We start from the raw sequence: 21,389 nt of genomic DNA, 5'->3' as shown, positions 1-21,389 counted from the left end.
GCGGGGCAGTGGCAGCGGGAGAGAGGGCAGGGTGAGGGGCAAGGGGCAAGGGAGGAGATAGGAAGGTTGACAGTGAGGGTGAGGGTCAGGTTGGGCCAGGAGGAGGAGGTCCGGCCAGGAGCTGAACTGTGGGTCTGACCTGCCCTGAGGCTGGTCGATCTTGACTTGTTATTTCAATGGTAACAGATCTGGCTGGGCGGGGCTGTTCCATGTCACTGCAGGTGTGCATGTATGTGCAAGTGACCTTGTGGGCGTGTGAAGGGGAGTGTCAGTGTGCCAGCCCTGGGTTCTGCCTATGTGTCAGTGAGGGCTTGTGTGTCCAGGCTGTGTTTTGGGAGTGGAGTGTGGCTGTGTGTCACCGTGCATCTGGGTGTCTTTGTGTCCAGTTTGTGGCTCAGTGGATCAGGGAGTGGCTGTGGGTTGGAGAAGGTGTGGTGTGCAGGCTGTGTTTGTGCATATGTTTCTCTGTGTGTGCCTGAATGTCTCCGTGTACGGGTTGTGTTTCCACTTCCTGTATTACGGTAGGCATGTGTGTGCTGCGTGTACAGAGGGTAGGTCTGTGTATGTGTGTCTGTGTCCGTCTCTCTGTAGGGCTGTGTGTCCCTGAGTGTGTGTTTGCACTGTCTGTCTTACTGTATCCATATGTCCCTCTGTCCGTGTGTCTCCTATCCAGGCTGCCTGTGTGCGGGTCCGTGTTCCAGGCCGGGGCCAGGTTTGCGTGTCCAGCAGAGGTCCTGGCCGCATCGTCCCCACCTCCACCTCGCGCCTGTCCGTTTGTCCGCGCGTCCTCCTAGGGAGGAGCGGGGCGGAGGGGAAGGAAAGGGGAGAGGAGGGGGTCTCTCTACCTCTCCACCCACCCCCGCCCCACCCCCACTCCCTCAGTCCCGGGATCGAACCTTATTTAGAGTCGCGATTCGACATCTGTTTTCAAATTTGATCAGCTCTGAACTTTATTTTCCGAGTTTGAGGAAAATTATATTCCATCGATCGCGCCCCCGCCCCCTCCCCCGCGCCGCCGCCGCCGCCTCCATATATCTGCGCGCCGAGCCCGGCCGGGCGGCCGCGAGGGCGGGAGGCGCGCGGCGCGCAGAGGAGGAGTGGAGGGAGGAGGAGGAAGAGGACGAGGAGGAGGAGGAGCAGGAGGAAGAGGAGGACGAGGAGAAGGCGCAGGAGGCAGGGCCGCCCCGCGCCCCCAGCCGGCCAGGCTGTCCCCGGCGCGCGCCCACCCGCGCTCGCTGCGCTGCGCTCCCGCCCGGAGCTCCGTCCTCAGCTCTCCGCGTCTCTGCTCTCTTTGCGCGTCTGTCTCGCTGTCTCTCTCCCTCTCTGCATGTCCCCGTCTCTGCTCGTCTCCCCGTCTCTGTTTCCCTGGCTGTCTCTCCGTCTCTGAGTCTCTCCAGTCCTGGCGTCTCAGAGACTACCTCTCCTCGTCCTCTGGGTCTCTGCCTCCCCGGGGCTCTGGGCATCTCCCCCTATCCCGCCCTTCGCCCCGGTGCCCCCTCCCCAGGACGCCGCGGGGGCCATGGCTGCGGGATCCGAACTTTAAACACTTCTCCCTGGACCGGAGCGGATGCGCAAAGCCCAGAAAGTGAGTGAGCGCCGCGGCCGGCGCAAGGGCGGGGAGGGGGCGGGGATTCCCGCCAGAGGAGGGGGCGGGCGCGGGGGTGGTCCTGGGAGGCCTGCGAAGCTGGGCCTCCGAGCCCGTGGAGGGGCAGGCTGATGGGGTCATCCGCCCCAGCTGTGGGAGGCAGGTGGGGCTGCGCCCAACTCTGGGAAGGTGGGAGGCGGGTAGCACTGAAGGTGCGGCCTAGGGACAGGGGTGCGAGATTTGGGGGCGGGGATGGAGAGCGAGTGAGAGCCACGGAGATGGGGTCTGCGAGAGACTGGACTGAAAATCTGGGAACGGGGGTTGGTGTCCGACCTGAAGGTGGATTTGGATGTTTGGGGCTGAGGAGTCTGGATATTTGGGGCTAGATTCTGAGTGGGGTTTAGAGGTCAGGGCTGAGGGCTTGAATATTTGGGACCTAGGGGCTCAAAGCCAAGAGACTGGACGCTTGGGGCGGAAGATCTAGATATTTGAGGTTGGGAGCTGACGGGGGCTGGGAGTCAGGACTGGGGGTGTGGATATCTGGGACTGGGGATCAGCACAGGAGTTTGGACTGGAGGGGGCCAGAAGTCTGGATTTGGAATTGGAGTTCAAGGCTGAGGGCCTGGTAATTTGGATCTGGATATCTGGGGTCTGGATATTTGGTGTGAAGGGTCACAGGGTCTGTGGGAAGGACATTTGGGCCAGTTCTGGGGTCTGCACACTTCGGGGCAGGGAGTAGTGGCCTGGCCTTGACCTTCGTGGGGCTGGGGCCCTCTGGGACACCTTTTCTATCTATCATTCCACCACTGTCGCAGGGCCCTGCTGGGCCACTTCTGTCATCTCTCCCCTGGCTGGGTCTCTCCTCACGGTCTCTCTGTCTCTGTCTCTCACAGCATCTCTGTGTCCACTTCTAACTCTCCCAGGATCTGTCTCTCTATCTCTGTCTCTCCCAGCATCTCTCTCTTCCTTTTTGGGTCCAACTCTTAGCCTCTCTCTCTCTAAATCTCTGCTTATCTCTCCCTATGTCTGTCTCTCTCTCAGCATCTCTGTCTGTCTCTCTCTGTCTCTTACTGTCTCTCCATCTCTGTCTCTCCCAGCATCTCTGTCTCTGTCTCCCCCTCACTGGTTTCCGCTCAGATTAAGCCGGGGACCTAATTCCAGGCCCAGGATCGAATTTTCTGGCAACAAAGGGAAATAGCGAATCGATCGGTCGCTCCGGAGATTAAGAGACAAGCGGCGCGCGGATCTATCACGGCTAAACGGCCCCCCCGCCCGCTCCCCCCGCCCGGCCGGCCCGCCGAGGCCCAGACGCGCTCCGCATCGCCAAGCAGCCTCAGGAGCCCTGGCAGGCCGGGCCTCGACCAGCCCAGAGCTAACTGTGTGCCCCGCCAGGGCCAGAGCCATGGGAGGGACCCAAGAGCCAGAACTGGCTCCCCAGGGAGGGGAGGACAGGGGAGCGAGAGAAATCGAGGCAGCAAACCATCTGGCAGAGTCATACTGCACCCACCTGTGGCCTCAGGTAACTAACCTTTCACTCACACCTGTCTATCAATGCACCTGTCACACGCATGTTCCCCCTTCAACTCCCCAAATCTGGACTTCCAGGTAACATCTATCTCCTCATAGCTGCCTGCGCGCAACACCTGTCCTGCATACCTGTTCCCTTCATCTGCCCTGGAGGTAACACCTATTTCCTCTCACCTGCCCCTCCAGGTAACACTTGTCCCCCTCACACCTGCCCTTAAGATGTCTGATCTCTCGGGGGAGCATATGTCCCTTCTTACCTGCCCCTCCAGGTAACACCTGTTCTCTAAAATCTGCCCCTTCCACTGGAATCCCTGCATTCTATCTCATTTCATGCCACACTGGCCCCTTCCTACCTGTAAATGAGCCATCCCACCTGTCCCCTAAAGCTCTAAACTTACCTGTTCCTCACACATTCGTATTTCTTCACCTCTTCCTCCTCTCAAGCAGTACCGAGCCACCACACGTGCACACACTCACACACACATTCCTTCCTTTGCAAACAAGCACTCACACGTGCAACCTGCTAACCTGTCCCCTCAGGTAAGGCCTGCCCCCGCCAGTCCCCAGCCTCCTGGCCCTCACCCATCCTCCTCCGTGACAGTGCTGCACCTGCCCAACACCCCAACACCTGCCCTCCCAGAAAAGCTGGCCACAGACAGGTCACCTGAGAGCACAACTGCCGCTCACACCCCTCTCTACCTGTACCTGACACCGTCACTGACTTCCAAGGACTCCCCCGTACCTGTCTTTCCTACTTGTCATTTCAGGTTACTCATCACAGACAACAGAAGCACCTCACCTTCCCCACCTGTGTCCTAACCCCAAGCACCACCTGATCTCCAACTCACACACTGGTACCCTCCTCATGGCCTTCCCTGCCATCATGCCTTCCTCCAAGCCCTTGTCCCCTCAGAGTTTCCCTGTCTCACCTGCACACTTGCTCACCGGTGTCTCACTCCTGGCGCTGTCTCTGCCTCTCTTGGTCTCTCACTATACACACCACTACTTCACACAGACACACGTTTGGGGCAGGAATCTGTCCTTGGCCACAGGTATCTGCGTCACCTGTATACCTGTTTTCCCACACCTGTCCCTCGGGTACTCTCTATCCACTTCTCTTCTTTCCTACATACCTAATGTCTCATGTTTCTCTCTCTCTCTCTTTTGCTGCACAAGGTCACACCAGTAACCCCCTACACCTGCTGTTCCTCACCTGTTTATCCTGGGGAATCCTCTGCCCTGGTAACACATTCAATCATTTCCTCAGCAAACAGGTACCGAGGCCTCCACACCCCCTACGCATACCCCCACCTAATCTCTCTTTGCTTCACATCTCTTCAGCTGGGTCTAGGGGACACCTTCTCCTGGACACAGCCCTGTCCCGTGGACATGCACCTGGCTCCCCACACTCAAGCCACCTCTCTCCTTTTCCTCCCCCCAAACATCCATGTGACCGGAGTCCCTTTGCACCTTTTGCAAGCATTGTGAACCCACTGCACACCGCTGCCTCATTCTCTGCTACGTTCACTTTCGCTACCTGTCCCTGCAGCCTATCACCCCCACATCTTTAGGAACAAACTTTCAGATCCCTCACACCTGTCTCCAACCTGCTTCTCTCCAGAAACACCGGTCCCCTTTGTTAGCACATGTCTCTAACCAGCTCTCTCCTCGAGGAGCGCCTTCCTCCGTATGCATAACACCTGTAGCATGTGTTAGACACGTGTTGCCTGTTCCCAGCCACCCCCACACCTGCTCTCCGCACTGCACAGCATCTTAAGTCCGAGGCTCTCTGACTTCAGTGTGCATCAGAAACACCTGGTCCAGGTATCACTGTCTGAGTAGCAGGTGCTTGTAATATGTGCCCCACCTGTTCCACCACGTAACACCTGCCCTCCCCATATATACTGATGGCAACACGAGGATGAGGATGAGGGTGATGGTGATGACAAATCCCGATTACTAAGGCCACCATCCATCTCTGTGGCAGACACTAACTTCTTCACACCCATTGTCTCATTTGTCCTCACAGGGCCCTCATGAGGCAGGTACTTGCCTCTTGTCCCCATTTTACAGAGAAGGAAACTGAGTCTACAGAGTTTCTTTGAGGTCCCAGAAACAGGTAGATGTTAGAGATTTGAGTCAAATCAAGGCTGTCTGACTTCAGAGACTGCCCTCCTAGCCATCCAGGTGTCCTTGCCTCTCCCATCTGCCCCTAAGGTGACCTCCTCCCTCCACAGACACACCTATCCACCTAGTGACTTTGGTGACACTTGCTTCTCCATTACCTCCCAACCCCATCTCCCCTATACTCCAGGCTCACTTTCTCACCCTCCATTGACTCCTGGGGCTAAGGCTGTCATTCCACATGCTCACCCCCACCTCCCCCACAAGCTGTTTGGGGCCAGCACAGCCCCCTCCCAGCGCACCCCCACCTCCCCAGACATACCCCCAGCACAGCCCCCTCCCAGCGCACCCCCACCTCCCCAGACATACCCCCAGCACAGCCCCCTCCCAGCACCCTTGCCTCCCCAGACACACCCCTGCCTCCCAAACCGCCCCTCCCTGCATGCTGGCCTTTCCTTTCTGCACACCCTCACTTTCATTTCCTTTCTCCATTTCCACCTTTGCCACCACCTGCCCCTATCTCCTTGTCCCTGTCCATGTCTGCCAGTCTGATTCTGAGTCTCTCTGTCTCTTTTGGTTTCTGGCCTCTCCACCCCTCTGTCCCGCCCTGTCTTTGTCTCTGTCTGTCTCCCAGTCTCTCTTTGTTCTCTGTATTTCTCTGGTTGTCTTTGTCTATGTCTGTTTCTCTCCGTACAGGGTCTTTACAGCTCTCTCTCAGTTTCTCCATATCCTGGACTCTGTGTCTGTCTTCTTGTCTCATCTCTTTCCTCCTTTTCTGTCTCTGGCCCTTGCCCTGTCCTCTGACAGTACAAATATTGGGGGGCGGTGTCATACTGACCTGCATTCAAGTCCAGGCTAACTTCACCCCTGTGGGACTTTGGCCAAGTTACTTTTCCTGTCAGAGCCTCAGTTTCCACATCTGTGAAATGGGCATCCATCATGGCAGTTCCTACCTCACAGGTGGTGGCAAGGATGGGGTGCTGAGGGAAGCAAAAGACCTGGGTCAGAGGGGGCGCTGAACTTCCTTCTGTGGGTTCCCCCTGGCCCCTCCTGCCTCTCCCCTAGGCTGCTCCTCACATTCCCTTCACCTGGCTGTCAGTGGGAGTGAGTGTGCACAGGGTGGAGAATGGAGGGAGAGGTGGGCAGAGGCATTCCCGCCAGCCCAGGCCTGGGCATGGGACCCGGTGTGGGGCTGGGGACAGGGATCGATCCGCCTCGGCGGCAGTGCGCGGGCCAGGATTGCATCTTGTCACAATAATTTATTGCTCTCATCCCGTCTGATCGATGGCGTTGAATTAGCGCCGCGCCTGATGCCCCTGGAGCCCTAAGTCCCCCCGCAGCCCGGCTGGACCCCGGCCCTTTTGGGATCCCCGGTGGCCTGGCACCCAGCTCCAGCCTCAGCCCGCCCAGGCCCCGCCCCTCGCCCGGGCCCTCAGGCCTGCCCCACTGCCTCCGGTCCCTTGTCCCTCGGTCTCTCCGGTTCCCAGTTCTCTGCCCCTCATGTTTGCCCTCCTGGGTCTTTGACCCCATTTCTCTGTTCCTCCTTTTCTCTGACCCAGGATCACCCACTTCTCCCCATTTTTGTCCTCAGTTCCTTGTCATCTGATTCCCTGTCCCTGTCTGCTCCCGCGTCTCAGTCCCATCCATCTGCCCCTCTAGCTCTCGGCTCCATCCCTATTTCCCCAGCCCTCTGACCCTGCCTCTTTGCCCTCCTCATTTCTGTGCCTTGATCTCCTGCTTTCTGTCCCTTTGATCTGCTATCTCTGCCTCTCTGATTCCCTGCTGAGCACAGTTTCATCTGGATTCCACCTCAACACCATTTCCTCAGTACTCTTGGTGCCAAGCCCCAGCCTCTGTTGGGATGCCTGAGCCCTGGTTCTTGGTGGTTGCCGTCTAGAAGGATTCTGGGTCTCTGGGCTCCCTGAGTAGCTGGTTCTGGTGTACACCACACCCCACTTCAGCTCTCTGCCCACACCCCTCCAGCATCACCAAATAACGGTCATTTCCCTCCTGTCTGTCACTCTGATACAGGGGTGGGGCCCGTGTGGAGTGAGGCTGGGGGTGGAGGTAGAATGAAGGCAAGGGTGGGGAAGGGGTGGGAGTTGGGGATGAGGACCAGGAGGAGAGGTAGAGGATGGAGCTGGGGTCTGGGTGGGGTGGGACCTGGTGGAGGTGAGGAGGAGGAGGGGTAGGGTGGGCTTTGGAGTTGGGGTGGGTCGGAATCCCAGGGGACACCAACCTCCCAGGACTGAAGAAGGGTGAGGTAGGGCAGAGGACAAGGAATCCACACCTTAGGTCTGCCCACCGCCAGGCCCACACCTGAACCTTCTGCTCCTACCTCCAGGGCCGGGCTCGCCTGCATCCCTCTTCTGCCTCTGCCCTAATCCCTCAATTTTCCGCATCTCTGCCCCCTCCTCTCCTTCCTCCCAACCCGGGGTCTCGGGTGCAGCCCTCGCTCTCCGGTGACCTCCAGCTTTCTAATCGACTTTGTTTCAGACTCTCTGGTTCGCTCCTTCTGCCGTGTTTCCCCACCTCGATCTCCCCTGCCTGTCTCTGTCTCTGTCTGTCTCTTCTCTCTGCGTGTGCATGTGGCTCCCAGTCCACTTCCTGTTTCTGTGGGACCTGTCCTCGTCCTCTGTGTCCCTTTCCGTCTCTGTGCCTCCCCCGTGGGGTTCCCGACTATCCCCCTCCATCTCCCTCCGAGTCTCACTCCTGCTTCCTCTCTGTTCTCCATGTATCACGCTCCACCCCCTCGGTCTCTCTTCCTCCCTGCATGTCTCCCCTTCTCTGTGCCCCCCACCCCAGCCTCCAGCTCCTCCATCTCTCTGGGTCTCTGAGGGGAGGCAGGGTCCATGGGTGGGGTCGGGGAGCAGCCAGAGCTCCCTCCGCCTGGCGGTGGCGCCTCTGCCCTCCCTCTCCCCTCCCCCAGAGCTGTTTGGTAGGCGGGGTGCGTGGCACTGCGGCTCCCACCTCCCCGGGGACGCTCCCTCACCACCCCCCAACTGACACCGTTCGGAGCGCTGTCCGCAGCCCCAGGGACATCAGGCAGAGACAGATTCAGGGAGAGAGACAGAGATGCAGAGACACACACACAGGGCCCGAGGCAGAGACAGAGACAGAGAGGGAGAGAGAGAGGGAGTGGGGTGTGGATCTCTGCCCTTGCCCTCACCCACAGGCCTCTCCGTCTCTGGCCTGGAGCCTCCTCACCTCTCAAGTGAGGGTCACAGACACACCTTCCCCAGCCTGGGAAGCCAGCCCTGTCTGCCATTCTGTCCCTCTGTGTGTCCTGCACAGTGCAGTCGAGGCAGAAGACCATCTGTCTGTGTGTGTGCGAGTGCGTGCGCGCGCGCAGGTGCACATGACTGTGTGACTTGTGTCACAGTGTCTGTGTAGACATGCATGTTCCTGGGCACAGGTGACTAAGTATGGGTGCTGAGTGGAGCCACACATGTCCTGTCTGTGAGCGTGTCATGTCTGTGTGATGTGTGTCATGTCTGTGTGACACGTGTGTGGTGTTCAGCTCTGTCTGGTGCGACTGTCCAAAGCTCTGGAGTTGTGCCGTGTCTGGTGTTTTCACGTGGTGTGGCTGTGCAGGATGGGCCCCAGGGACCTGGGGCAGCTCTCATCTCTGAGGGCAAGATGAGGAGGTTCAGTCCCAGAGAAACAGGGTGGAAGGACCGAGCGCGCGCGCCCCTGAGAGGACCCTGGCAGCTGGGCTGGTGAGTGTGGGTGTGAGGGATGCAGCTAAGAGCCCCCCAGATCTTATGTGTCACAGACCAGCTGTGTGTTTGTGTGGCGCTGTGTTGGTGTTCAGGGGTTGCTGTTGCGTCTCTGAACTTGTGGGCTTGTGTCTGAGTCTGGATTTAGATGTGGACGTGTGTGTGTGCGTGTGTGTGTGCGTGTGTGTGTGCGTGTGTGTGTGCGCGTGCGTGTGCGTGCCTGCGTGGCAATTTTCGGGAGCTGAATGTACCAGCTTGAGTGTTGGTTCATAACAGTTGATACTGTGTGTCCAGCCCTGAAGAGCACTGATGACTGTTTGTGTATGTTTGTGTATGTTTGTGTGGTTGCATGTTTCTGTGTGGCTGTTGGATGGCGCATGTGTGTGCAACTTGTATGAACTTGAATCCAAGTCTGTGTGTGAAGCTGTTTCTAGTGTCACCCTGTCTGCTTCTGTGTGTTTTCTGTGGGTCTCTGTGTTAAGGGTGACTGTGGTTTTGTGTGTGTCCAGGTGGGGATTACAATGTGTGGTATTGAGAGAAGTAGTAAGCTGCGAGTGGTGTGTGAGTGTGGTGTGTGGTATGTGGGTGATGTGTGTGGTATGTGTGTTGTGTGTGGCATGTGGTGTGGTGTGATGTGTGCGGGTGTGTGTGTTGTGTATGTGGTGTGATGTATAATAGTGTCTGTGGTATGGTGTGTATGTAATGTGTGTGGTGTGTATGGTGTGTGTGTGGTGTGTGGTGTGCATGTGGTGTGTATGATGTGTGTGTTGTGTATGTGTGTATGTGGTGTGTGGTGGATATGTGGTGTGTGGTATGATATGGGTAGTGTATGTAGTGTGTGTGGTGTATGTGAGAGTGATGTGGTGTGTGTGAGGTGTGTATGCAGTGTGTGGCATGTGTGTGGTGGACGTGGTATATATGGTGTGGATGTGTATAGTGTGTATATGTGTGGGGTGTGTGTGTGATGTGTATGTGGTGTGTGGTGTGTATGTGATGGGTAGTGTATGTAGTATATGTCAGGTATGTGAGGGGTAGTGATGTGTGTGTGTATGGTGAGTATATGGTGTGTGTGGGGTGTGTGTGGTGTGTATGTGGTGCATGTGCATATTTATGTGTGTGTGTGATATGGTGTGCATGGTGTATGTGGTGTATACTGTGTGTGTGTATGTGGTGTGTGGTGTATGTGGTGGGTATGTGTGTGGGGGGGGTGTGTATGTATGGTGTGTTTGTGGTGTGTGTATGTGGTATGTGTGGTGTATATGTGGTGTATACGTGTGGGGTGTGTGTACACCCCAGGCACAAAGTCACCCCCAACCAGGGTCAGGCCAGAGTATTTGATGTGGGCAGTGTGGGAATGGGGTGGCGTCCCCCATTGATGAGGGGGGCATGCCCATGCAGGAAACCCCACATCACCCCTGAACCCCCTCCTCTCCAGGACAGGCACAGGGTCTCCTGGTACCTGTCGAGGGCCGGCCCCTGAGCCTGCTCTGTGTTCACGTGGACGTGGCCACAGTCAGGACGGACGGGTGTGTGAGCACACACACAGTCTGTGACCACAGAGAGCCGGCTTCGTGCACCCACATGGGACGGTGTTGGGGGCTCGTTTGTGTGGCAAGAGATGGGTGGGGCTGGCAGCGGGCCCATGGCTGGGGCTGTGCATGGTGTGTGTGTGCCTACTAGAGGGTGTCGCTGTGGGTCTCTACTATGTGCACAGATGTGTCCTACATGGGTGTGTGGCGTAAGGAGGGACATGTCCCCAGATTGTGCCTGAACATGTGGCCATAGGTGGGTGCAGTCGGGGTGTGTGTGTGCGTGCGTGCGCGTGTGTGTCAGGGCATGGTGTGTGCATGCGGGGGCGGCGGTGGGAGAAGGGTCTTGGGCCGCGTCTCTCTCCTCTTTAGACAGAGCCCCGGAGAAGATATGAAATTTAAAAAAAAAATCAATTTTCATTCCACTTGTGCAGATTGTGTTAAGGGGAGGTGGGGATGGGGGGCCTGGGTGAGGGATGAAGGGGCTGGGGGGCGGTGCGAGGCCCGAGGCGGCTCCCGAGGCCGCAGGCGCAGCTTAGAGAAATCAAAACAACTGGTTAAACCCCAGCCCGGGGGGCCGGGGTGATGGGGGGTTAGGAGACAGAGGCAGAGAGAGATGACAGAGCCCAGAGACAGAGGGACAGAGACAGACAGAGACAGAGAGAGGCACCCAGAGAGAGAGATGGGGGAAACAGAGACACTCAGAGATGGAGATATTTAGAAAGAGAGGCAGGCCAAGATGAGCAGCAAAGACCCTCAGAGACAGAGACAGACAGAGACTCTCAGTGACAGAGACAGAGACCCCCAGTGACAGAGACAGACAGAAAGACACGCCAACACCCGAAGGAGCTGAGAGAGACCGGGAGACCTTTGTCTCGAGAGACAGCCACAGAAGCGGGTCTGAGACAAGGGCACGTGTCACATACACGCACACACACGCACAGATCACGGACCCATGCAGAGACATGCTTGGGAAGTCCACAGACGGAGAGACAGGCAGACAGATGGGGATGGTGGGAGCAGGAGTGGCAGGGGCCTTGGGTTGGGGTCACCGCTGAGTGCCCACCCTACCCAGTGTGTGTGGGTGTGTCTGTGTGTACCTCTGCAGGGGCCGCTGTGTCGGTCGTGGGTTTGGGTCCGTGATCTTGGTGTGATTGTGACTGTGTCTGTGAATGGCTGTGTGTGTGGCCGTGTGCGTTGGCTCTCTGGGTTGGTGCTGGTGTGTGTATCTCTACGGCTCCATGCATGACCAAGTACATATGTATGCGCTGGAGGGTCGGTGGCGCTTGTTTGTGTGACTCTGTGTCTGTTTCTGTGTGCTGTTGTCTCAGTGTGTGATTGTGTGCTTGGGAATCTGGGTTTCCGTATTTGATTGCGAGCCTCAGTGTGGGTTTATGTGTCTACACAGTGTGTCTAGGATTTGTGATTGTGTGTCTTTGTTTCTGTGTGAGTTTGAATTGGTGTGTGTCGTATTTGTGTAAAATTGTGTGTCTGTTTCTGTGTGTCTGTGACTATGCTGTGTGTGACTGTGTGATAATGTTGGTGTGTGACTTTACTGACACATGCAACTGTGATGTGGGTTGTATGTGGCAATGGTGGTATGTGTCTCTGTGATGTGTGGGATGTGATGCTGTGTGTGACTTTGTTGACATGTGGGCTCCTGCGGTGTGTGATGGGGTGTGTGTGTGCTGGTGTGTGCATCTGTGCGATATGTGCTGTGTGGGACGTGGCGGTGTTCGTGCCTGGGTTGGTGTGTGGGTCTGTGTGGTTGTGCTTGGCAGGGAGAGAAGGGAGGAGGGCCCTCGCCTGCCCAGCGCCTCTGCACACCGCTTCGCTCACATGCGCACACACATTCGGTGCCATGGCTGCGGGCGGTAGAGATGGGGGGTGAAGGGGGGGTGGAGGAAGCAAAATAAAATTAAAAATTAAAGCTTGCCTGGAGTCCCCATCCGCACCGCGCCGGCCGGCAGGGAGGGGCGGGGGGTTGTGGCTGCTCCCCCTCCACAGCCACTGGGGCTGGGGCCGTTTGTCCATCTGTCTGGCCGTCCTACCAGGCCCTGTTCGGCCCTGCAGCCCCAGGCCCCGCAGGCCCTGCTCCCTCCATCGGTCGATCAGCGATCAATGGGGCCAGGGGGGCGCCAGGGGCAGGGTGAGATCAAAGGGACCCCAAGAGACGGACACCGGGACAGAAACAGAGACAGAGACATGGAGATGGAGACATGGAGACAGAGACACAGAGACAGGAAGATGGGGCATGGAGACAGATGAGACAGAGATGGGGGACATGGGGACAGGACAGGGACTTGAGGAGGAGGAGATATGGAGACGTGGAGACAGAGATGGGGTGTGGAGACTCTAGATATCAAAACAGAGCCATGCGGAGACCCAGAGACGTGGGGACCCAGAGACGTGAGGACACAGAAGTGGAGACGACGTGGGAACCGAGAGACAGGGAGGCATGGAGACCCAGAGACGGGAGGGACAGACGGACGGGGACAGGGCGGCAGAGGTGATGGACATGGGCAAGAGGTCCAGGTCCCTGTGGAGCCTGACACAGGACCAAGGCTGGGCACAGAGACGGGGAGAAGTGGCCACAGAGACCGCGAGATGGCAGAGATGCGTGTGAGACACGGCGGGGGGAGCGTGGGAGCAGGGCCCGGAGCGCCGATCCCACGGCTCCTCGTTATAACGTGTCCGGAGGAGGCGGCGGGGAGTTGAAAGCGTCGGGAAGAGAAATCAAAACCAACACGGAAATGAGAGGGGCCAATAGGGGGTGGGGGCGGGGGGAGGAAGGAGGGGACCCTGAGAGGCAGAGAGAGCGGGGAGGTGGGAGAGCGATGGGTGGGGGAGAGGTGTGGGGGAGCGGGGCTGCTGGAGAGACGACGCGGGACAGGGAAAGGGTGGGGGCAGAGACAGGAGACAGAGATGGTGGAGGGAGAGACAGAGACAGAGATGGTGGAAAGGGAGGGAGAGACAGAGATAGTGGAAGGGGAGGGAGAGACAGAGACAGAGATGGTGGAGGGGGAGGGAGAGACAGAGATAGTGGAAGGGGAGGGAGAGACAGAGACAGAGATGGTGGAGGGGGAGGGAGAGACAGAGATGGTGGAAGGGGAGGGAGAGACAGAGACAGAGATGGTGGAGGGGGAGGGAGAGACAGAGACAGAGATGGTGGAGGGGGAGGGAGAGACAGAGACAGAGATGGTGGAGGGGGAGGGAGAGACAGAGATGGTGGAAGGGGAGGGAGAGACAGAGACAGAGATGGTGGAGGGGGAGGGAGAGACAGAGATAGTGGAAGGGGAGGGAGAGACAGAGACAGAGATGGTGGAGGGGGAGGGAGAGACAGAGATGGTGGAGGGGGAGGGAGAGACAGAGATGGTGGAAGGGGAGGGAGAGACAGAGACAGAGATGGTGGAGGGGGAGGGAGAGACAGAGATGGTGGAGGGGGAGGGAGAGACAGAGACAGAGATGGTGGAGGGGGAGGGAGAGACAGAGACAGAGATGGTGGAGGGGGAGGGAGAGATGGACAGCAGAGATGGGGAGAAAGTCATAGAGAGACAGAGATGGACACCCTGGGAAGACGGAGAGACAGACGGGAAAGAAGCAGGGGTGGGAGACGTAGAAACAGGGAAGAGACTGAGTGGTGGAGGAGGAGATAGAGAGAGGGGGAGAGGGCAGTGAGGTGGGGAGAGAGACCCCCTAGGTGGAGGAGAGAGTCAGAAATGGAAGGGAGATGGTGGGGGGAGACCGAAGGCAGAAGAGACCAAGTGATGGGGAGAGACAGAGATGGAGAGAGAGAGATACTGAGAGACAGGGGGCAGATGGAGAAAGATGGGGAGACAGGTGTGAGAACAGAGGGGGCCTGGGACAGGGGAGGCTCCAGGAGGCAGATGGGAGGTGGGGGCATCTGTGGTTGGGGCCTCTGTGGGGAGACCGGGCGAGTCTGAGGGGACATGGGGTGTCTGAAAAGTCTTGTCGTGTCCAGGGGGTAGGTGGGGCTCATGGGGGAACACAGTGTGGGCTGCCAGGGTCTGAGGGGTTTGGGGGGGCATGGGAGCAGTGGGGAGTATCAGGGTGTCTAAGAGGAGTGGGTTTTTGAGAGCATCTGGGGGGTCTCCAGGAAGAAGGTGCTCCAGAGGTGGGGTCTGAGGGTGGCAGTGAGGGGCTGAAGTGCCTGGGGGGAGGGGTCTCGGGAGCGCGAGGGCAGCGTGTGTCTGCGGAGGGGTGTGAGAGGGAGTGGATTCCAAGGGTGTGTGTGTGGAGGGGAGGCGCCGCATGAGGGGGAAAGGTGCGGGGAGACTGGAGTGAGGAGGGGATGGAGTATCTTAGGGGCGTAAGATATCTAGGGAGAGGGAGTGTCTGAGGGAGGGGGTCTGAGGGGGAGGCAGATGCGAGGGGAAGGGGTGTCTGAGGAGGGAGGCAGATCCAAGTGGCAGGGGTCTTCAGGGTGAGCAGCAGGTCTGGGGTCTGTGGAGGCCTCCTGCGGGGCGCTGGGGGCTGCCCTGTGGGGTAGGGGACTGGAGGAGGCGGGGCTGGGCCTGCCCCCTGCAGCCTGTCCTGGGCCGCTGCGGGTCGGAGCTGCGCAAGGGCTGGAAGAGTCCGCCTGCGGGTCGTCCGGGTGGGGCGGGTGTGGGGGCAAGTTTCAGAGCAAGATAAATCTGGGGCAGCCAGAGAGAGAGACAGAGGGAGACCCGGAGACGCAGGGACCGACCGACCCGGGAGGTCAGGCGGGAGAGCGGGGACGGGAGACGGCAGCAGAGACTGTGCGGGGCGCGAGCGAGCGGGCGGGCGGGCGTGAGAGCCAGCGAGTGTGAGAGCGTGAGCGAGTGGCGGGGAGCGGGGAGGGAGGCTGGGAGCGGCGTGGTTAGTGATGGAGGCACCGAGTGAGGAGGAGGATGCGGGAGGAGAGGCTGGGAGGGAAGGAACGGGGTGCTGGGGGCTCGGGGCTGGGAGCGGCTGGTGACAGAGCGGTGCCTGCGGGAGGGAGTGGGCAGAAGGGATTGCGGGGAGAGGGCAGAGGGCTGGGGTGGGGACATGGGAGAGGGGGAGGCCCCGGGCAGCGCCCCGCTGGCTGACCTGTGTCTGTCTCTCCTGCCCACCCCGTCCCCGTGTGTCCGTCCCGGCCTCTGCAGGGCCGGCTCCGCCATGGACTGTAGCTGCGTCTCCGACCTTCTCTTCGCCCCGCCCGCCCTGCCGGCTCTCTGGACCCCTGGTAACTGGCCCGGACCTCCCCCATTCCTTCCCCCACCCCTCAGGCCTCCCCAGTGAGCCGCACCCCCTTCTCTCCGTGTCTCCACGTGTCTCACTCTAGTCCGTGGGTCCTTCTCTCTCAGTCTTGGTCAGAGTCCCCCAAATCAAACCCCTTCGGAGAAAGTTGGCTAAAAACTTCGCAGCCAGATTACCCTGCCACCTGCCTGCTGCGATATGTGGGTCTTCTGGGAGGGTGGGCAAGGTAAGGAGGTGAGTGAGGGGTGAGGACAGAGGGGCCCGAGGCCCGGGCATCCCTGCCATGCACCTCTCAGCCTGCTCCCACGCAAGTCCTGCGCGGAAAGAGAGCAGGGACTGGGCTGGAGCGGGCACTGAGGGGTTTCCGGGGAGGGGGAGCATGGATGGACAGATGGACAGATGGCCCTGCCCAGTCAGGGGGACGTGCAGGCATGACCCAGCCAGCCCGAGACCCAGGAGAGAGGACAGCTTGCTCAGAGTGGAGGTTTGGAACTGGGGGTGGTGGCCGGTGAGGCTGGTCAGACACCATGCCCATGTGCAGCGGGAGGGGTGTGTGTGTGAGAGAGAGACAGACACTCTGTGCTTGGTTATTTGGGGTCTCATTTCAGAGTGTGTCCCTGTGTCACACTTCAGTGTTTTTAGAAGGGGTCACACTGGGAGAATGTGTCTGCACAGCCTGTCTTTGTGTGAGCTTGTGTATTTGCTTGTACGTGCCCATCTGAGGCTACTTGAGTGTCTCTGGGCTGGGCGTGTCTGCATTTTGGGATGGGGGTGTCTGCCGGCTCGCGACTGTACCTCTGACTGAGTGGGGTGAGGAGCCTTTGCCTGTTTCTTGCGGTCTGTCTCGTGGTGTATGGCGTTCCGAATGGATGTCTTGGTGCATTTGATGCTGTGGGGGATGCGTCCATGGGCCTGTGTTGGGGGCTGTGTCTGGTTCTCAGTGTAGGGTCCATGTGTGCATGAGTGAATTCTGGGGGTTTGTCTGTCACATGTGTGTGTCTGCCTACTGAGTTTGGGGGTCTTCTCTCTAGTGTGCCTGTGCCTCATAGGTACGACATATTTGAGGGTGTGCATTCAGAGACAGATGGAGTGTCCGGGTTGGGTGTCCCGTTGTCACCTTGGGGTCCTGTGGGTGTGTCTGTGATATAGTTGCATCCCCAATAGGATGTGTTCTGGGTGTGGAATGGGTCAGAGCTGGAGTCTGGATCCAGCCCTGTCATGGGAGGTGAGAAAGACCCAAAAATGAATTCAGATAAAAATTATCCCTCAAGAAGGAGACTACCTGGAGCTCCCCGGGAGGAACAAGCACCCACTTTTATACACCAGGCAGCCTGCGTGTGACCCTGCGCCCCCTTGCCTTCCACCTCTGAAGTTCTAAACCAGAGAGGGTAAGGACCTGCCCGTAATCACACAGCAAGTGGACACGGCGATGCTGGTCTCCCCTGCCCTGGCGCGCCGCAGCCTCCCCTCTCCTGCACTGCTGCCAGCTTTGTATGGACTCACTCTGCCTTCTATTTTCTTTTTTTTTTTTTTTTGAGACGGAGTCTCGCTCTGTAGCCCAGGCTGGAGTGCAGTGGCCGGATCTCAGCTCACTGCAAGCTCCGCCTCCCGGGTTCACGCCATTCTCCGGCCTCAGCCTCCCGAGTAGCTGGGACTACAGGCGCTGCCACCTCGCCCGGCTATTTTTTGTATTTCTTAGTAGAGACGGGGTTTCACCGTGTTAGCCAGGATGGTCTCGATCTCCTGACCTCGTGATCCGCCCGTCTCGGCTCCCAAAGTGCTGGGATTACAGGCTTGAGCCACCGCGCCCGGCCTGCCTTCTATTTTCATGCCTGGGTCTGGGGTCTCTAAGGAGGGGGAAGGGGGCATAGGATGTGGCACAGGAGTGAGCACAGAATTTGGACCCAGGGCTTGGGGCCTTCTGCATGGGAGGCGAGATTTCAGGGTGCCCAGTTCCTGGGGGTATGTGGACAGTGGGGTACCCCCCTCTGCATGGAGACATGATGTGAGCCGTGGGTGTCAGTGCTGACACATGGGTACCTCTGTGTGCGGGTTTGGGAAGTTGCTCTACTGACACGCTGTCACCCTCTGTGTCTGGGGACATGAATATCTTGATGCTGTGTTCACCGTCTCCATTGTACAGTGTGTTCTTTGGGTATTTGGGGTCCTGTGTGTGTCTTTTCATGCATCTGTGTTGTTAGCAGGTTCCAATCTTGAGATGTGTAATTGTGTGTTGTGCTGGGTGTGCACTGTGGGGTTGTTGAGATGACGTGACCTTGTCTTGGGCAGCCCATGTCTGCCATGTCAGCCTTGGTGGCCCCCAGCATGCGTATGGCACTCCGGTGTGCCTGTGTCCCAGTGTGGCTGTGTGTTTCAGGCAAGTGAACTGATGTCTGTGTGACATGTCCTCCGTGGGCATATGTGTGTGCATGCGCACACACACACCCTGTTCTGGACTGTTCTTGGACAGACATGGGCATGGATATGGGGTGGAGGGGACACAGGGATGGGAAAGGTACAAATACACAGGCAGGTACAGACATGCACACAGCCCCAGCCTGGATATGCCTGGATATGCCAGGGTGGGTCAGTGGGGGGCTCTGGGGAATGCCAGAAGGTGGAGCAGGGGACAGGGAATGGGGAACAGAGACAGCAAGAGCTGGGGGCAGTGCAGGGTACAAGAGAGACCAGAGACCTCCTGGGGCTGGCTGGGGGCAGTGGGAAGACTAACGCTGTTGGGGAGGGGGTGCCCCTCTCTCCCATTCCTCCTAACTGTCATGGGTGCAGGAAGCCAGTCCCTCCTACCTCCACCTCTGGATGCTGAGCCTGGGGGAGCTATGCTAAGGTAGGGGATCAGACTGGTACCAACACAGCGTCCCTGGATGACTGGGTTCTTGCCCATATTTGGATAATTTGGGGACCAGACACCAGGGGAGGAGGTTTGGAGAGTGGAAACCAGGTCCCTAAAGATGCCTGAGGCTGGAGGAGAACTAGATGCCTCTCAGGTTACTGAGTCCAGCAGGACCCAGAGCCCTGGACTTGGCATCCTGACTCCAGGCCACTCCCTCTCTCCCGTCCCCAGGGTTTGCCTTCCCGGATTGGGCCTACAAGCCAGAGTCATCCCCTGGCTCGAGGCAGATCCAGCTGTGGCACTTTATCCTGGAGCTGCTGCAGAAGGAGGAGTACCAGGGTGTCATCGCCTGGCAGGGGGACTACGGGGAATTTGTCATCAAAGACCCTGACGAGGTGGCCCGGCTGTGGGGCATTCGCAAATGCAAGCCCCACATGAATTACGACAAGCTGAGCCGGGCCCTGCGGTGAGGAAGGGCTGGGGGCTGGATCCCAACTTGTCCTTTTCCCCCCCGCTGTCCCTCTGGTGACCCCTCTGCATCCTGGGGCAGGTTCCTGCTGGATCCCACAAGGCACAGGGCTGTGCGTGAGTAGCCACCATAGCTACTTGTGAGTGGAAGGGAGGCAAGGAGGAAGGACCCCTAAACCTGGGCTTTGGAGTCTCGCAGGGCAGGGTCCCCGCTCCTGCCTCATCCCTTCCTTGCCTTGTGATCCCTGTTAAGGGACTTGTGAGCCTCAGTTTCCCCAAGTTCTAGTGCTCTGTGCATCGTGCCTGGGACAGCACACGCATTAAGAAACCCCAGATCCCTCCCCAAGGCTCCCCCTGCACCTCCCCAGCACCACCGCTCTCCCCACAGTTACTACTACAACAAGCGGATTCTCCACAAGACCAAAGGGAAGAGGTTCACCTACAAGTTCAACTTCAGCAAAGTTGTGCTTGTCAATTACCCGCTGCTGGACATGGCGGCAGCTGCCACCGGCTCCCCACTCTTGCTGACCCCCAGTCCCTTCGGGGGGGCCCCAGGGCCAGATGCTCCTCCCCTCACCCCTGAGGTGAGTCTGGGTATTGGGGTCCTGGAACTGAGGCACTTGGTGCCCACTCTGGGGAGGGGACAGTCTGAGCAGGGCGGCTTCCCCCACTCCCTCTCTAGACCCTGCAAACCCTGTTCTCTGCCCCACGCCTGGGAGAGCCAGGGACCCGGACGCCCCTGTTCACCTCCGAGACAGATAAACTGCGTCTGGACAGCCCTTTCCCGTTCCTGGGCTCTGGTAAGAGCCTGGAGGTTGTGGGGTGCTGGGGGCATGGTGGGAGAAGCTGCAGGCTTGAGGGAAGAGGATGAGAAAAGACAAGAGAAGGGATGGGGAAGGGGGCCCAGAGCCAGGCTGTAGGATGTGTGTGTGTGCATGCGTGTGTGTGTGTGTGTGCGCGTGTGTAAAACCCAGAAAAGGATGTGAGGTGAGGGAGGGGAAATGAGAGGGGGACAAGGGCTTTCAGGGGTGCTTAAGGAATGGGAAGACAAGTGGGGGAGATGGAGTTGGGGGAAGCTGTGTGAGGGGGTGAGATGCCATGTAGGAGGGACGCAGGGAGATGGGGTGGGATATGGCAGGGAGAAAGCCCCCTTTGCTGGTCCCCAGGTAGGCAGGCGCCCCAGCCTGACCTACCTCTGTGCCCCCCAGGTGCCACCAGCTATTCCAAGCCCCCTGGCCTGCTGGGTCCTTATGGCCGCGCCTTCCCTGAGTACCCCTGGAACTTTAACCCGTACCTCACGGGCCCCTTCCCCAAGCTGCCTCCCTCTCTCTACCCCCCGCACTTCTACCCCAACCCTCTGGCCAGTTCCCTGAGCCACCTGCCCTCGGCAGGGGCAGGGGGAGGCCCCACAGCCGTGCCCCTGCTGGCCTCGACAGGGGAGGGCCTGGGCCCCGAGCGCCCCTCGGGCCTGGCAGCGGCCCCTCGCCTGGCACTGCCGGGGGCTGGGGGTCCAGAGGCTGCCCTTGGTGGGAAGGAGGACAGCGACTCGGAGCTGGAGATTACCGACGTCAGCGGCTGCAGCTCTGACAGCGAGGGCGATGAGGGTCTCCTGGTGCCCCCCAAGGCAAAGGCAGGCAAAGGGGGGACTGGCAGCTGAGCCAGCAGGGGGCAATGGATTCCGCTGAGGCGGGGACCAGGGCAGCCGCCCGTCTGCCCTTGATGCCTGGCCCAAGGCCCAGGACCAGCCCTCAGCACCTCCCGGGTCTGGGCATGTTGCTGCACCAGTCTCCTTCCCCAGCCCCAGAGTTGGGGTCTCACTTCCCCCTCCACAGAGGACAGAGGGAACGTGATGGCCTCCAGCCTCCTCCCCAGGCTCCAGTTTGAGGGGGGTCCCCGCCTGGACCCACTCCCAAAGTGCAATATGGCGCCCAGCCTTCCCCACCCGCCCACCCTGTGCTGTGCCCCAAGTGTTTGTGTGGCCATGTCTCCAACCCCCCTGTGCTGGCCCCAGTCCTGACACCCCCCACACAGGCCCCCCTGGGGACAGGGAGCTCAGAGCAATAACCCCGCCCCCAGCCCCCACCCAGGAGGGGCCCCCTTCCCACCAGCTCCCCATGATCCCGACAGTCACCTCCAGAGAGTTTACTACAGAAATAAAAGAACAGAGAGTGAGACTCGGGGTGCCCAGTGCTGAGCATGGGGGATTGGGGGTGGGAGCTGGAGGGCGGTGTCAGGGGGATGCCTCATACCCAGTGTGTGTGCAGAGCGCCTGGGGAGTAACGGTTCAAACAAAGAAATGAATGAATGAATGAACAACTAGAGGCAGGCGCAGAGGCACAGACCCAGGAAGCCGACGCCAGACA

At 59.1% G+C, this 21,389-nt stretch overlaps 2 protein-coding genes across 6 annotated transcripts in view; one reads left to right on the top strand and one right to left on the bottom strand.

Moving 5' to 3' along the window:
- The window catches only part of ARHGEF1 (Rho guanine nucleotide exchange factor 1), a 47,975-nt gene that overhangs the window by 511 nt on the left and 26,075 nt on the right, over positions 1–21,389 (bottom strand). For 2 of the 3 annotated variants that reach the window (XM_077982940.1, XM_077982943.1), the window contains one exon: positions 6,075–6,216. In XM_077982940.1, the coding sequence (XP_077839066.1) occupies positions 6,075–6,216 (142 nt within the window). The remainder of the gene's footprint in view (positions 1–6,074; positions 6,217–21,389) is intronic. The other variant, XR_013410703.1, reaches the window with a different exon arrangement.
- On the top strand, positions 5–21,200 carry ERFL (ETS repressor factor like). Of its 3 annotated transcripts, XM_001118376.4 has the most exons (6): positions 1,081–1,585; positions 15,614–15,693; positions 18,790–19,024; positions 19,415–19,610; positions 19,709–19,826; positions 20,235–21,200. In XM_001118376.4, exons 2-6 carry the CDS (start codon positions 15,627–15,629, stop codon positions 20,681–20,683), a joined length of 1,065 nt encoding a protein of 354 aa, XP_001118376.3. In that variant the 5' UTR covers positions 1,081–1,585; positions 15,614–15,626; the 3' UTR covers positions 20,684–21,200. The 3 variants fall into 3 exon arrangements, with proteins under 3 accessions (XP_077839136.1, XP_077839137.1, XP_001118376.3); XM_077983010.1 differs by lacking the exon at positions 15,614–15,693 and having other exon boundaries at positions 5–1,585; XM_077983011.1 differs by lacking the exons at positions 18,790–19,024; positions 19,415–19,610; positions 19,709–19,826; positions 20,235–21,200 and adding an exon at positions 15,815–18,496 and having other exon boundaries at positions 5–1,585.

The sequence above is a fragment of the Macaca mulatta genome, chromosome 19, assembly GCF_049350105.2.
Source record: "Macaca mulatta isolate MMU2019108-1 chromosome 19, T2T-MMU8v2.0, whole genome shotgun sequence".
Lineage (NCBI taxonomy): Eukaryota > Metazoa > Chordata > Mammalia > Primates > Cercopithecidae > Macaca > Macaca mulatta.
This window is presented reverse-complemented; position numbering and strand designations above follow the sequence as displayed.